At 44.4% G+C, this 17,166-nt stretch overlaps 1 protein-coding gene across 1 annotated transcript; it reads left to right on the top strand.

Annotated features, from left to right (window-relative positions):
* Positions 1-1,774: 1,774 nt before the first annotated feature.
* Positions 1,775-16,836, top strand: DBX2 (developing brain homeobox 2). The gene is made up of 4 exons (XM_056846500.1): positions 1,775-2,084; positions 11,228-11,362; positions 15,430-15,611; positions 16,480-16,836. Exons 1-4 carry the CDS (start codon positions 1,775-1,777, stop codon positions 16,798-16,800), a joined length of 948 nt encoding a protein of 315 aa, XP_056702478.1. The 3' UTR covers positions 16,801-16,836.
* Positions 16,837-17,166: the final 330 nt, after the last annotated feature.

The following is a 17,166-nucleotide window of genomic DNA, read 5'->3' as shown; positions in this document are numbered from 1 at the left end:
TTAAATGTGTGCAAATTATTTAGCTCAGTTTTTATACTTGACTTTCTTCATTTATAGCCTGCCTGTATCACCAAGACACACGGCAGATAGCACAATTGAAAACAATGCAAAACAAGGACAGTATATTATAATGAATATATTTATACAGCTATCGAGCAGGGCAGTAAAACTGAACTACAGAATTAAGAACAAGGCACTCAAAGGCCACCATTGGGCACCATTTTGATTTATGCCTCAAACATCAACATAGACATTTCACAATGGGTAGCCAGGTTAGTCTGTCGCTAGCAGTAGAAAAGAGCAAGAGTCCAGTAGCACTTTAAAGACTAACAAAATTTCTGGCAGGGTATGAGCTTTCTAGCGAGCGCCAAGGCGCAGAGTAGTAAGCTGCAGTACTGCAGTCCAAGCGATGCTCACGACCTGAGTTTGATCTTGACGGAAGTCGGTTTCAGGTAGCCGGCTCAAGGTTGACTCAGCCTTCCATCCTTCCGAGGTCGGTCAAATGAGTACCCAGCTTGCTGGGGGTAAAAGGAAGATGACTGGGGAAGGCACTGGCAAACCACCCTGCAAACAAAGTCTGCCTAGTAAACGTTGGGATGTGATGTCACCCCATGGGTCAGGAATACCCTGGTGCTTGCACAGGGGACCTTTACCTTTATGAGCTTTATGAGCCACAGCTCACTCCTTCAGATATCTGAAGAAGTGAGGTGTGGCTTATGAAAACTCATACTCTGCCAGAAATGTTGTTAGTCTTTAAGGTGCTACTGGACGCTTGCTCTTTTCTACTGATAGACATTTCAATTGGGGGGGGGGGGCAGAAACACACTCATTAATTTGCATCAGCATTGGTGCCATTTCACTCCCTAGGTGAGGCTGAGGGCGTGTGACCGGTCCAAAGCGACCCATGGCAGAGTGGGAATTCCAACCTTGCCTCTGAGATCTTAGTCTGACCCTCCAACCACCACACCACTCCGGCTTTTCTTTTGCGACCTTAGACCCTTTACGCACGGGAGGTTTTTGCCTTGAATCCGCTGCTCTCCGGATGCACATTTTGCCCCTCCAAATTCTCAAAACTCAACAATGAGCCCCCATGTAGAGTTCTGAGAATTTGGCTGGGGGAAACGTGCACCTAGAGAGAGGCAACCCCAATGCACAAATGGCCTCCGCCTGACCTGAAAGCCTCATTCACTCCAGCTCGTCCCTATAGGAGAGGAGGTTCAGTCCTTGGGACGCGACCGCGGTGTCCCTCTCCCCCTGTTCCGACGGGGAGCGACCTGCACGCAGCCGTCCAACGCCCAGGAGAGGAGACTCGAATGACCACCCTGCAAGCTCTCGGGGCGTCATCCCCGGGGCGCGTGGTGGGTCACGGGCTCGAGTCCCATCTCCCTCCGCGGTCTCCCCGGGGGACAGCGACCCAATGGTCTGCAGAAGGACCAGTGCCCGTCCAATGCCTGACGGCGCCCCCGCCCAGCTTGCCCCCCCCTCCGGAGCCTCGCCTTGCCGCTCCCGGCGCCCCCTCCCTAAAAAGCCCGGTTGACATAATGAATGGCTTTGGACACACCTTCCAGCCCGTCGGGAACGCCGCATCTCGGGACGGGGACCCTCGGAGCCCGCCGAGCCATCGCAGAGGCGCCGCGGGGACCGCCGGGCCACCCCCAGGGTCGCCCGACGGCCCAGGAGGGAAGCGGGGCGCGGCGGCAGGGGGAGACCCCCACCCCGGCCCATCTCCGAGCCGTCGGGGGAGGGCAAGGGGAGCGCCGCTCCCTGCCCCGCGATGCTTCCCAGCCCCCTGCCTCGGCCCCCTGGCTCGGCGCTCCTCCGCTGGCCCGCGGCGCCGGGCTTCGGCCACCTGGGCCGAAGTTTCCTGATCGAGAACTTGCTGAGGGCCGGGGGGGACCCGCCGCCAGCCCCCCGCCGCCTCCCCGCCGCCCCGGTCCCGCTGAAGCTGCAAGCCAGCCCCCCCGGAGGGGCCTGGCCCAGCCGCCGCTGGCCTGGCCCGCCGCTCAACCCCCCGGCGCCGGCGGACCGACGAGGAGGCGCCTTGCCAGCACCACCAGCCGCCGCCGCCGCCGCCGCCGACACAGGTGAGCCGCCACGTCTAGGGTCGTTCGCATGCCTTCGGAGCAGCCCCGGCGCGCCCACTGCGCCCAGCTTCACCAGCGAGTCCGTTTCAATTGAGCTGGTCAATTTCAGCCCCCCCCCCCCCGGCTGCTCGCCCAAGAGCTCGAAGCTTTGAGTGAGCCGCGCCGCGCTTGATAGGAGGGTGGGGTGAGCGCAGGGCCGGCGCCTGTCATTTTTGCACCCTAGGCAAGGCTAACTACTTGCCCCCCCCCCCATTGCTAACCAGTGTTCAAAAACAGATGTCTTGCAGAAAAAATAAAAGCACAAAACTTTTTTTTAGACGTTATAATTCATTATGTTCCATAGTGCTGTTGAGGCTCTTACCTTAAAATAAATAAATAAATAAATAAATAAATAAATAAATTGTCAGTTGCGTTTCTTTCAAGAAACGAATCTGTTTAAAACTGTGCCCCTCAGGCCAGTTCTCCCCCCACCCCCAGGCCTGCGCCCTAGGCGACCGCCTAGTCCGCCTAATGGTAGCACCCACCCTGGGTGAGCGCCTCGCAGACTTGTGCTCTGGAGGAATTCATCACAAGCAAAAGCGCTGCCTGCTTCCGACTGGCAAAGCCCTCCCTGGAGTTGCCTATTGGCAACCTCGCCCCTAACACTATTCTCTCCAGGATCAGAGGAGCATGCCTATTATCTTGGGTGCTGTGGAACACAGGCAGGATGGTGCTGCTGCAGTCGTCTTGTTTGTGGCTTCCTAGAGGCACCTGGTTGGCCACTGTGTGAAGAGACAGCTGGACTTGATGGGCCTTGGTCTGATCCAGCAGGGCTTTTCTTATGTTCTTATGTACTAGGCACTGGAAATTTGGATGAACGTTGCCCTTTCACCGCACGTACTTGAAGTTTCCATTCCTACTGGGGTGGCCACTCAGTTGGGGGGAATCTACTGCATAGGACTAAAGGTAATGAAGGAACAAGAGATTATTAGGTATTGATGATCAGTGCAGGGGTAAAATGGAGTGTATCATGTAGTTGGTTGTGGCAGGACATCCAGTGTGCCTTACAATTTATAAGGCAAATCCTTTAGGCAGTTAGAAGAGCTCTTTCCCAGACTATTTCCCTGTTGCTCAAAAGGCAAATCCAGTGATTTATGAAGCTGCCCCTTTCCCACAAACAACTTTTAAGACAAAGCCCATGGGCGTGAAATGCAGACACGTGTACAAGTCATGTCCAATGGGTTCCCTGAAAGAGTTTTTTGGAAGTAAATTTTTGTTACTAATTGGGCTTTTAAAGCAAGTTCTGCTTTATGCATAGAAATGTTGGATACTCTCTGATTTGCAATGGACTCAAACAATTCCCCTGCAATTTTAAAAGTTTCTCTTCCTAGTCATCCGTCACAGCACAGTTTTTAAACACAAAAACAAAAGTTTGATCTGCGGTCAAAAGAGCTGGCAAACTACATGAGTCGCTAGTTAAAAGGTGGATATTGCAATGCACTGAACTGAAGCATCTCCATGTTTCTGATTTGTTTTGTCCTTAGGAATCTTTGGCTGTAAATCCCATTTATCAGAAGCCATCTGTGACTATGGTCAAAGTACAATAAGAAAACAAATGAACCCACAAACCTTTTCAATGGTGATCTGAATCATTCCTACACTGCTCACAAGTGCAAATGTTTTAAAATGCAGCTATTGAGCCAGCGTGGTGTAGTGGTTAAGAGTGGTAGCCTTTAATCTGGAGAACTCAATCCAATTCCCCACTTCTCCACACAAAGCCTGCTGGGTGACCTTGGTCCAGTCACAGTTCTCTCAGAACTCCCTCAGCCCACGCAGAGGTAGGCAATGGCAAACAACCTCTGAATGTCTCTTGCCTTGAAAACCCTACGGGGTTATTGAAAATCAGCTGTGACTTGACGGCACATGCATACACATTATTCATAACGTATAGCATTCCTGTAGCTCTTTAGAGTATTCAAAATACATGCTGTGTCTCAGTAAACTTTACAACAATCCTATAAAATAGGTTACTGAGGAACAAAATTAAATAAAATTTAGAATATTTAAATAACATCAGAAAATAATGGCAAAATGTTAGAAAATTCGCAGTTTAACCAGATTAACACATTCAGCAACAAATCCATCTTTTAATCACTATTTTCCACTTGTTGAAGAGTTCTGTGCAATCCAGAAGCTTGCACATTGCCAACTTGTTTTTAAATATATGCTTTACCTGTTTGTTTATTGAGGATTTTCATGTCTTGCCTTTTTACTCAAGTGACACACATGCAAAGCAGTTTTATAATACAGCTTATAATAATAAGTAGCTATCTAATGAAACTTTTAACCAATTAATTTAGTTTTTAAATGAAAAAAGCCTAAGCAAGATAATGCTAAAACAGAGCAGCAATAAACAGCATATAAAACAGCAACCAGCTATGACCCAAACTGTGTAACAGCAAGAAAACGTACCCTCTTCTAAATTTCCCGTGGAATAAAAAAGTTTTCACAGAACTCCAGGAGACCACAAGGGTAGGGTGATCTGGGCTGCTTGGGAGAGGGAGTTTCAAAACAAGGGGTCTACAGCCCACTTTACTAATGTTACCTTAGAGATAACCAGCAGATCTTAACTCATGGGCAGGTTCACGTGAGTGGCAGGTGAGGTGATTTTCCCGGGATAAAAGTTGCTTGCCACCATCACTTTGAACTGGGTTTAGAAACAAACTGATCAGCCAGTGAAACTGATCTGGGACTTGTGGTATGTGTTCCTCATGACGACTCTCCATTATGACTCCCCACCCCCTGAGCGGCATCCTGAGCCCACTGAAGTTTCCAGGTGTTAATCAAAGGCAGCTCCCTCCCATACAGCATGTTCAATCAAGGTTTTACCCAGCCACGTGTAACCGTGGTCAAACCTCCAGGAAGGACAGCAGCTGGTCAATTTAAACTGGTGAAAAATCCCTCCTGCCCAACTTTGCCTTCTGCTTCTCCAGCAGCACAGCTAGAAAAGGATGCTGCTCCGCTGGCTCTAGGGTTGGTGCATTGCCACCCACACCCCAGCAATGACAGGCTGTAGCAGTCTGAACCCGAAGCACCTACTCATGATAGTGTCACTGGGCAGAGGAGAGGTCACTGGCCTGATCCTGTTCTCACAAACAGGGCAAGTCATCCCTGGTATGGACAAGAGCAGGATATAAGGGGAAATGTCATCTGAATTGAAACATGATGGCTGGGGTCTAGGGCGTCCAACTCTGTGTGGAAAAAAAATTCATGGAGATTTTGAGGGTGGGCAGGGTGGGGTTTTAGGAGGAGAGGGACTTCAGCAGGGTATAATGCCATGGAGTCCACCCTCCAGGGTGGCCATTTTCTCTAGGGGAACTCATCTCTGTAGTCTGGAGATCAGTTGTAATTCTGGCAGATCTCTAGGCCCCACCTGAAGGTTGGCAATTCTACTAGGGATGGAAGATTGGAGATGCAGGAATGGGGAATTAGGGAACAAGCAGGGCATTCTTTTCCTCCAGGCTGCTGGCAAACCACTGAATAATTGCAGGTATGAAGAAGGCAGAAAAATCCAGTTAACTTGCTACAACTCTCAGAGAAGAATGCAATGTAATATGCTTGTTAGCATTACAAAAAAGGAAAAAAAAAACCCACAATTTTTTTTTTATTTCTTCCAGCCTGCTTCTTAAAAAGGAAACTGTGGAGTCATTTTCCACTGTCATGGGTCCAAAGGGCGGGGGGAGCTGAAGTTTGATCTCTTTTGTTGACTGTGGGTTTGGTCACACATGATGTTCTCCAGTGCAGTCCTTTCAGAAAGCAGCTCGGTTTGGGGGGAAGTCTCTTCTTGCCCAGGCGTCATTGGGACCAGCTATCTGACAGACAGTTCACAGAGTTCTACTTTTTTGCAGCATTCCTCATTGGCACCATTTTCATCTGCATTTCAAGCTATGATGATGGCTCATTAGGTTCACACACATGAGTATGAATGGAAGCTGGCAGCCCAACCATGCCATCCTGAGCAGAGCTACATCTTTCCAAGTCCATTCAAGTCAACGGGTTCAGAAGGGTGTAACTTTGCATCAGCATACACTATAAGTAACAAACCAGCCAAGTTAGCTTAAATCTGGTTAGTCCTATTCTTGTGTAAGGATGTATCAGCTTTGGTTCAGATGGCTTGTGAGTCTCAAATTTTCAAGAATACCAGTGGATGTTACTGAAAGGTTACATAGTGTGTGTGATTGTAGCTCCCTCTAGTGGTTATCCTCTACAGCTCTTGAGTGTTTTCATTCCCTCAAAATTAAGGTTTTGAATTTTTTGTACTACCATCCAGTGAGAAATGAGGGTGGGGGGAGAAGGAGAATAATGTAGTAACATTTTCTGGAGATAAGGGGATTTATTTCTTTATGCTTCTAAAAAAAGTTCTGTATCAAAGTATATGCAAAAAAACTATTCCTCCCAACTTGGTGTTATTTGCAAATTTAATTATCATGTCCTCTATTCCATCCTCCAAGTCATTTATGAAAAATGTTAAATAGCACCTGTCCCAGGACAGAACCCTGTGGCACCCCACTGGTCACTCCTCTCCAGGATGAAGTTGTGCCATTAATGAGCACCCTTTGGGTTCGGTTGGTCAACCAATTACCAATCCACCTGACAGTAGCAGTGTCCAGCCCACATTTTACTAGCTTTGCTTCAAGAAGATCATGGGGGACTTTATCAAAGGCTTTACTGAAATCAAGGTACACTACATCTACAGCATTCCCTTCATCTACCATATTTGTCACTCTTTCAAAAAAAGATATGAGATTAGTTTGGCATGACCTGTTTTTTTAGAAACCCATGTTGACTGTCAGTGATCACCGCATTTCTCTCTAAGTGCTTACAGACCATCTGTTCAATCATCTGCTCTAGTAGCTTACCTGGTATTGATGTCAGGCTGACTGGGCGATAATTGTTTGGGATTTCTCCCCCCCCCTTTTTAAAGATGGGGACCACATTTGCCCTCCTCCAGTCTGCTGGAACTTCTCCTGTTCTCCATGAATTCTCAAAGACTATTGCCAGTGGTTCTGAGATCACTTCAGCCAGTTCTTTTAACACCCTTGGATGCAGTTCATCCAGCCCTGGAGGGCAAGGGAGAGGGCAAGGGAGAGGACTGTGGCAGACAAGAGAGGGGCTTGTAGGTGTGGATAAGCTCCCTCCCCTGGGCACTACTGAGGCTCTGCTGAGACCGCACCAGGGAGGGGAGAGCCCCACAGCCTTAAACTCTACCTCTGTGCTGAAGAAGATGGACATTCATGCTAATAACTTGTACTGAGAATTCTTAAATGTTGTCATAGTTTGCCATCTTTAGGCTCAAACTGTAACATGAAATATATGTCACAGCCTGTTTAGAGAAAGAAAACCACCTCTGGGAGGGGGTAATCGGAACAGAGAACTACTGGGGAAGGTGTAAAGTGTTACACAGCTGCCTGGGAGAATAGTTTCCAATCAGCATGGACATGCTCATTTATTTCAAACTGACACAATTTTCACGGACCCTATTTCATGTGCACCGTTTCTTGCATTTAAAATCCCAGAAGAAAAATCCATTTGGGGGTGGGGCTACAAGGAAAGGACATGTAGGGAAAGGGTTAACTGCCTATTCCCTGTTTATTTCTACTCCCCATTGCCCCCACAGAAGCTGTTGTCTTCACCTAAATGGGCTGTTAGCTTGCAATGCATCCATCAGGAAAACAACTGTCCAAGCTTACCCTAAAGCCAGTTTCATTTTGCAGGGATCTCTCTGGTCCTTAGTTGAGTAGGGGGGTCAGAATGAGAAGTACAATGACTGCCATCTACTCTGTGAGAAAGGGACCTGAGAAAGCAAGATGCACGAAGAGACAGGTGGTCCCAGTCAGTAAGCATCCTCTTCTCATATAAGACTTCTTCTATGATTGGGAGAAGATGCTCTGAATTTGGGTCTCCTGGCTTAGTTGTGGCATGCGCTGACAGGGATCCAGAGGTAGTGAATACCACAGCAGGCAACATCCAGTTCCTTCATGGAGATGTTCATCTTGCTCTTTGAGGTGCAATGATACATCGGTACTTTATCTATTTATTTAAAACCATTTCCGTGTCACCTTTCCAACCAATTCAGAGCCCCAACATTAAAACATTTCAAACGTTAAACATTTCAGATATTAACCTTTGAAACACTAAAATAGAGTTTAAAATATATTGCTGGCAGAAAATAACAATAGATGGAAGCAGAACAATCTCCATGGGGAGGGAGTTCCAAAGTTTTGGTCCTACAATCAAAACAGCCCTTTCATGGCTCGCCACCCATCTAATCTCACATGGTGGGGGCACCCAAAGCAGGGCCTCTGAAAATGTCCAGAGTGGTTGGGTATGTCATGTGAGAGCAGGTGGTCCTTAAGGTACACTGCCTGCAAGCCACATAAAGGTAGTATGTAAAGCACATATTTTGTTATATCCCCCCACTCCCTTGTGTTTCAGAGAGTTGTTAAAACATTCCTTTTCCATCTTTCTGACTCTAAAAGAGCTAACACAAAGGTGTTGGTGATATTATACTTGAATTTGAGCCAGCATGGCAGGTTGTTGAGGCAGTTAAGAAATGCCATATTTGAATAAGGGCAGACTCTCAAGCTTGTTTAAACTGAGAAGAGTTGCCCACAGCATCTTTGTAAATGTTTATTTTACTTCAGGGAAGTCACATGGTGCTGTGAAATTGTTTCAGAAGATTTGGCATATAATAAATATTGTGGAACTCGAAATCTGTTTTAGACATTGGTTCTTATGCAACGGTGTCCTTGGGTTTGCAAGCAGTTGGAATCAAAGTAAGTTCTACTGCTGGTTAAGAGAGCCATCCTAAACAGGTCTACTGACAATCCAACTCAAGTCTGTTTAATGGGGATTACTCCCAGGAAAGTGTTCTTAGGATGGCACAGTAAATGAAGTAATTTGTGATTGTTTCTCTTTTGGGAAACCTTTTGTAAAGTCTTACCTTGGTCCAAAGCTCCATGGGTGCTCTGCTAAACACACAGAGTTTCAAATAAGCATAGGCATAGCGGAATTACAGGATCTCTCTGGGGTGTGTGTACATGTGCATGCATTTCTTGGATGCATGCAAAGGGGACGATTCACTTAGTGGGGGAGGCACTGGAGAACATCTTGCTGCCCCAAATAGCACTGGGGATGTGTTTGTGTCAGGAAGTCTTTGATAAATGGTGAAGCAGCAGTCTCGTGAGCTCATCAATGCTCATGCGCGTAAAGAACTTTTAACCTTTTTTTGTCCACAGTCCACGAAGCAGATTCACTAAGCCAGGCTTCCCAGATTTAGACACATTTAATTGAAAAAAAAAATCCAAAGTATTTCACAGGGTAAGGGCTAATCTAGAAAGAAATGTTATTCCTCCTGTGGAAGTTTGGCTTTCAAAAGTACTTAAGGGGATTTTAGAAATAACCGCCAATGCAGCAAGCTTAATTCCATTATAGTCATCATGTTGATAGAAGTTCTCTTCCTGAACAAGGGGCCTCTAATTGTCATGCAAAGGAAGATTATTGAAATTAAACCTGCAATACAGGCAAGGCCCTCCTGAAAATGTTCTGAACAGAGGTCTTATATTTAAAACTGCTTTGGAAACTTGGAGGATTAATGCAAAGGACATATTATTTGCAAAATGTAAGAAATTGCCTCTGTGTTTAGGGTTGCCAAATGTCTAGAGAAAAAAATCCTGTCTCTTTAATAGACAGTTACTAGGATCTTATTTACCAGGTGATGATATCATGAAAACCTTATCTGCCCATCAGCTCTCCATTAAAGGGACAAGGCATTTTCCTGATGGCAACCTTAACTGTGGACATATGCACAACAGCATAGATTTGGTGCCCCAATCCTAAGAATACTTCTTTGGAATCAAGAGGAATTGAACATCATAGAGATCTCTACATGTAGGGAACAAATCAGCTGAGCCCATTTCAATTTTATGGGAGCAAGCTTTTTGCATTTCACAGATCTCTATACAATCTTGTAGCTCCCCAAACGTTTGCAATTCCAAAAGAAAACAACCTGATCCACTTGGTGAGTCGTAGTGTGCAAATGGTTTGCATTCAAATAATTGCTTCATAAGCACCTGCCTTTTCTCTAGGTAAATGAGAACTACACTGAGCTCCTTGGCAGAAGAGTGTGTGTTTATGTGTATGTGAGAGAACATCAGTGACTTTCCTGTAAATTATTAAGTTGCAAATGCACCCAATGGCTCAGAAAAGAGTTTTTAATGTGTGGTTGGATGGGATACTTAAATCTATTGACTTGTAATGTTGATGTTCTAGAGAAATTAAGATCTGCAAAATCAGCTTAAGAAAGCAGTCTTATTTCCTTTTCCTTGTGGCAATTGTTAGTTAGTCAACTGTCCCATAAAATCCTTGTCACGTTTATTTAATGAGTGTTAGTTTAACAACTGTATACTGTTTGAGTTGAGGACTTTGGGGAAATGTAAGCTTCCAATATATTATGTTCTGGATCACAGGCTTACCACATCCTAAATTTCAAATTGAAATGTTAAGGATTTTATGGGACAGCTGACTAATTGACAATTTCCATAAGGGAAATCATGATTCATTTCTCTGTCACTTAAGTTAGGGGTGTCGAACACAATTTTTACCAGGGCCAGATATGACTAGGGTTGCCAGGTCCCTCTTCACCACCAGCAGGATGTTTTTGGGGCAGAGGTTGAGGAAGCTGGGGTTTGGGGAGGGGAGAGACTTCAATGCCATAGAGTCCAATTGCCAAAGTGGCCATTTTCTCCAGGTGAACTGATCTCTATCAGCTGGAGATCAGTTATAATAGCAGGAGATCTCCAGCTAGTACCTGGAGGTTGGCAGCCTTAGATAGGACATAAATGCCACTTGGTTGGGCTGGGCCATGCCTCGCCAGCCCAAATCAAGAGTGGGGGAGGGCTGCCTTGGTTGGCTTGCGGGTCGTATAAAAGCTCTCACGGGGCTGGATCCGGCCCACGGGCCTTATGTCTGACACCCTTGCCTCTACTTTACTAGTATTTTTATTTTAGAAAAAGCGCAGGACCCCAAACAGACAGGCTCCAGTTTCCTTAAAACTGATAGTAAAATGCTTATTGTCTTTAATGGATTTCCTTGGCACCTCCTAGAGAGAGAACCATTCAATGGACTCCACACTCTGTTTGCAGCTCTCCCGAAGCACTTTCTCCCGCAGACGCCACTGGTCTATTCGGCCTGCTGCGGTGGGTCCTGTCAACACCCTGCCTCCCCCACTGCTTTTCCAAGTAAGTTTTTATGCTTCATCAGTAATGCTTGAGTTATCCTGTAAACCAAAGCAGCAGGATTTAATGTGCTCTGGTTGGGGGGAGGGACTAATTGGGGATGCAGTGGCAAGGAGCTAATGCCTGGGGGGAAATCTCTGCCATCCCATTCAGGAGGTTTTTCAAGGATTTATCAGACTTAAGAACATAGGTTAATTGTGAGCTATTTCAAACACCATTGAGTAAGAACAGCTAGCCAAGGAAGGCTTCTTCAGATCCACAGGTTCCCCCCCCCCCCAATATCTGAATCAGTGGTCTTTTGCAAATGGGGTTTAAAAAAGCAACAGCTGTCTGCAGCTAGAATGGTCTTTGCTAGGCAGTGGAACCAAAAACCTCCCCTAAGATGCAGGATCTCAAGAATAAAAGAGGTATACATTTTAGTGAAGTTAACTGCTTACAAAAAAAATGAGGATATTAATAGTGTAGATCTGTTATGGGCAAGAACAATTCAAAGAATGGAAATGTCCATCTTACAATAAGTACAGTGTTTAAACGAGAAAGGGCTATGGTTTTACTTTGTAAAGCATTTTATGTCACTTTATGTTATTATGTGACTCTTTGTTTTTAGTTTATGTATATATTTTTAACTTCATTTTTATGAATAAACTATTTTTTTAAAGAAACAACTGTGAATATTAATACCTGCCAGGGATACAGTATGATTTAGAGAAAATATCAGGATTTTGCTGTTAAAAATATGTATTTTCTATATTTTAAATTTTTGTAAGTTCAATATTAAGTAATTTTACCCATTGGCTTATGATTCTATCACTTAAAAAACTCCATTGATTTTGTTGAGAAATTCACCCATTAAAAAAAGTCACTTCAGGGGGGCCCTCTGGGATTAGGGGCCCTGAAGCTTCAGCTTCCTTAGTTTCACAGGAGATCCGCCTCTGGATTTTAGTCTTATCTAATTTTGAAAAATAGCAGTACGGTGACACAGTCTGAGTAGGGTCATGCCAAATTTATATAAAAAATAGCATGTCTGGAAGCAATTTCAAGTGGTACATGGGGAGGTGGGAGGGAAAGTTAAACCCCTTCCCAACTATTTTTTCTCTCAAAATTGCTTCTCTCCCCAGTGTATCTTTCTCCCTCCTAGAAAGGATCATTGCCAGCCTTAAAGCCTGGGTTATAGTTGCCAACAGGCTTGGAGAAAAATGTCCTGCCTCTTGAATAGAGCCCTAATGTGTGGTAATGGGCAGTTGAAGCTTTTTGTGGCATGGAGGTAAATTACATCTCCTTAAGCCTCTATTAAAAAGACAGGATTTTCTTTTCTGAAGGCCTGTTGGCAACCCTAGCATGGTTAAGAGAAAAACAAATCACACATATCAGTTTTGGTGGAGAAAATATGGATGGGAGGAGGGTTCTGCTCTTAAGCTGCAATTGTAGCACTTTCCCAACCCCCTGTTATAAATTCAGAGATGATTCAACACAACAGGTTACTGCTATTAAGGCCATTTATGCATGTCTGCTTCCTTGCGGTCACCCCGCCAACTACTTCAGGGCTTTGCTTTGATTATGCTTGCACTTTCCAACTGTCAGAGGTCGCCTAGCTCTTTCTGCATGTTTTCCCTACATTTTCTGGATGCTGGCTAAACATGAACCCAGAAAACGTGGGCAAAATGTGTACAAACACGTGGGGAGAGCGAGGCGACCTCTGATGGTTGGAAAATACAAGCATAATCAAAGCAAAGCCCCAAAGTAGTCAGCAGGGTGACCACGAGGAAACAGCCATGTATAAATGGCCAAAGTCTAGCCTGTCCCTAAACAAACTTTGTGCATTTCAGAGTGATTCATTTGTTTACTACACAGAGACTACCCATTTCAGTTTGTAGTGTGTGTTTGTCTAAAATGGTCCCACTGTGATAACTGCAGAACTTATATCTTTTTTTTTTATGCCTTTTCTCTTGCAAGGTAGTGTTGATGACTTCCATATGGGGTCTATTTTAGATAACTGCTCCTCATATGAAAGTTAATACAGCCCTGTTTGAGGACTGCAAAATATCAGAAAGATACATACAGGCTGGTCATAGATTTAGGCAGCAAACCCCTAAACACCCTTTTTCTCAGAAGCAAAGCTTCCCATCTGAAATATATTTTCCAGCCACCTTAGATTAATTTGGTGGCATTCACTTCCAGGATAGCCATTTTGGACCAGGGTGTTAGGAACCCAAACACTGTAGTTCTTGTGTCAAAGAAATCCCTTTGACGTGATAGTGAGGATAGATCTGAGGAAGTAGATTTGGCATCACAGCAACAGAGAAACTGTTTGCTGTTCCTGAAGATTATAAAGGAACAGAGAGGAAGTCTGAATAGACATTGGAGCGAATCATGGCCCAAGTATTAATTCACGACAGAACTTTTGGTGGCTGCTATTACTGTGGTTGGGGGCTGGGGTGGGCTTCTTTTTGAATGTTTCAGAAGGCCAGTTGCTAAGTGGAATGATTCTTGACAAGTGAGGCAGCAAATGCTGGCAGTTTAATGAGCTGCGAGTTTCTGAGCCCCTCTTTAGGGGGCTGACACTTTCCCACAGAGCGTTTCACATGGGCCTGGCGATCTCACAATGGGAGACAGAGCCGTGACCAATCGCCACTTTCTCTTTACTCATCCACACGCGACCTCACCACAATTTTTCACTGTGCCGATGAACTTTAGGAACCATTTTGGGCTGAAAAGGCCTGGCCAAGGGTCAGTTGCCCTTTTGTGTGCCCATAAAGCAGTGCTCAGTGTGCCCGGCTTTTCTCCTGTCTCACATTCCGTAAGGATTTTTTTGGACACCATTTGAAGCACTTGACTGAAAAATAAAGCAGTGAATGAAACTGACTTTTATAGACTCATTCTAGCTCATCTTCCCATATAACCCTGTCTACCTGAAAAAGGATTTAGTGAGCTGAGCTGAGCGCATACAGGGATGGGCTGAATACACTGGGACCATTATCGACTGCAGCAATTGTTTATTAACCAGGACTGATACACTACTATTTTGGAAGTGACCTATTAATTGTCCATTTAACTAGAGCACATTGAATGGCAATGGAAAAATGGAAACCATGACGAAAGCCTTTTCTCGCCCCTTCAAGGTGGTCTCTGCCACAAAGGCAAATGAAGATTGTTCCACAAATTAAGGCGACATTTATCACCATATACTAGAACATGAAGGGAAGGTACTTTCCCCTCCAGAAAGTATTTGGTGCCATATTAGTGTTTTGTGTCCACATGGCATACGGGCTTCAAGTACGGCAGTTCAGCTGGATGGACTGCAAGCTCGCTGCGGTTCATTCATCTTGACCCTGTGCGGAAGCTTATTCTACTTAAAGTGGATCAGATGGGAAGGGGGGAATAATTGATTTCACTGTCATGATCAGACCATTTGTCATGCTGCAAATGGTAGACTGGTTTTTAAACTTATATATGTTAGTGGGGCTCATTTCTCAAAGCCTAGCATAACTGCTTATGTCTATTTTCTTAAAACAATTCAGTTTTCCCTTTTGCTAGAGCAATTTGAATGGATCAAAGTACATGATGGGTATCTTTCCTCCCATCAAAAAACGGTGGCCTGGTTCAATCACCAACAGAACAATCCTAAACAGAGTTATACTCATCTAAGCCAATTTGTTTTAGTGGACTTAGAAGGGTGTAATTATGTTGGGGAATGATCTGATTAACATAATTCTTGCCCCTGAAGAAAAACACGAGGAAGCTGCACACTCTGTGTATGGACCTTGTTTTAGGTACCTGGTAGATAGGAAGGGAAGGGTGTGTGCCCATTTCTCTAGCATGTGAGTTGGAATGCCAGCCCAATAGGTGTCTGAGCATATGAACATGGGATTTGGTATTTATAGACAGTTATATAATGGCTGGATATTGTACTAGTGTGCATTAGACTGCCTCCAAAATCTTCATGAGTGATGCTGATCAACAACAGTTCTTGGGTTTCACCAACAAAGGTTTATACAGTTTTGTTTTCTTAAAAAACCCCTGGCTAAACAGGTTATCACTGATAGAATGTTACAACATTTCTTTTGCTCTAGGACAGGAAAATGTTCTGCCTCTTCTAGCCCAGGATTCCAGATCCCGAAGAGGGATTTTAAGAAGGGCTGTCTTTTCTGAAGATCAGAGAAAAGCTTTGGAGAAAATGTTTCAGAAACAGAAATACATCAGCAAAACAGATAGGAAGAAACTGGCTCTCAATCTGGGTCTAAAGGAGTCACAGGTACAAATGGGTGTGGCCATCATGGCATTTAAAGAATTGTGGTAGAAAAGATCTGCATAACATGTACACATGGAAAAAATCTTTATGCAATCAATGACACATCAGTCACATTTAACCACAACCAGAAGAACTTTGGTTTCTTGTCACTGTTCAAGATGAGGAGCTGAGACCCATACTGTGGGAGAGAAATATATGAGAATTCATTACATTTTAATATTTTCTTACCTCAGAAATTAAAGAGCTGTATAGAGTCCACACATAGTAGCCAATAAATAATCTATCTGATCATTCAACACAAATGCCAAATGTGGGTTGAAAGGCAACCCTCAAAATTGCAACGTCTATGCTTACCCATTCTCATTGGGTAAGGAAGCCGCCACTAACATTAAGGCTGTGTAACAAGATCTTCTGATCACAGTACCTCTTCAGATTTCAGCAAAGAGGGGCATGTTAAGCCCTCTATGTATAGAACCAACATGTATATGCAGGACAGAAATATAAATACTTATAATGGCTGCCATAGTAATCTGGAAAAACAAAGGGGTCAACTGCTTCTCTATCACCATCCTTAAATCCCTGTCTGAATCCCATCATAGTTGTTCATTCACTGTGTTTCTGACATTAATATCTACATGAGGTCAAGTGGCTCTTGGGACTTCAGTACTACAAAAAGTCCTTACAATCTTATCAGCTATGGTCTTTTATGTCTGAGCAGCAGTATGGTTGGATATTATCAACCACCTAAATTGATTTACCTCCAAATGTAAGATAACTTTTACCTCAGCTAAGACAGGAGAATGTATAACTGAAGGGAGTTAAAGGCATCTCAAGCAGTTAACAATAATACTGTTTCATTAACCTACAACAGGTCAAAATATGGTTTCAAAATAGAAGGATGAAATGGCGAAACTCCAAAGAAAAAGAAGTACTTTCCAACAGATGCTTGCCGGAGGAAGGACTTAAAGAGACCTATCTTTCCAAATCCTCCTTGAATTTAATTCCTCCATCATGCTCTGCCTGGCAAATGCCCCAACAACAAATAAGTCCAAGGTGGCAGAATCATCCAGAACACTCAGAGAGACTGAGTAGCAGAAGTAGCTCGCGGTCACCTCCAAGACCAAATTCATCTTCTGGCACATTGTATTTCTATCAGGAACAAGAAACCGCAGAGGAGGCAATTATATCATAATAGAGAAAAATGGATGAAATTGTTATGTAAAGTGTTTAACAGCTCATTGACTTCTTTATGTCCCTTAGACTAATTTTATGTGAACACTGACCATCCTTTGCTGAAGTATAGCTCATCATTTGCTAAGAACAAACTCACATCTATACTGGTGAAAACTAATGCTTTAAGAAACACTCAAGCCTTCCTTCATGTCCCTTCTAGACTTCAACCACACTTGTAAGGGAAGTAGGAAGGAAGGGACTGAAGGTAAGTAACAATGGAGTGAAGAGTGGGAAGTTAATATGCTGCTGACACAGTATGCTTGATTCACACGTAACTAGATTTAGTATGTGCTATCATGCAGTCCTGACTGATCATTTTAACATT

Source organism: Euleptes europaea, chromosome 3, assembly GCF_029931775.1.
Source record: "Euleptes europaea isolate rEulEur1 chromosome 3, rEulEur1.hap1, whole genome shotgun sequence".
NCBI classification, from domain to species: domain Eukaryota; kingdom Metazoa; phylum Chordata; class Lepidosauria; order Squamata; family Sphaerodactylidae; genus Euleptes; species Euleptes europaea.
Note: the sequence above shows the minus strand (reverse complement) of the source record. Positions and strands in the feature narration are given on the sequence as shown.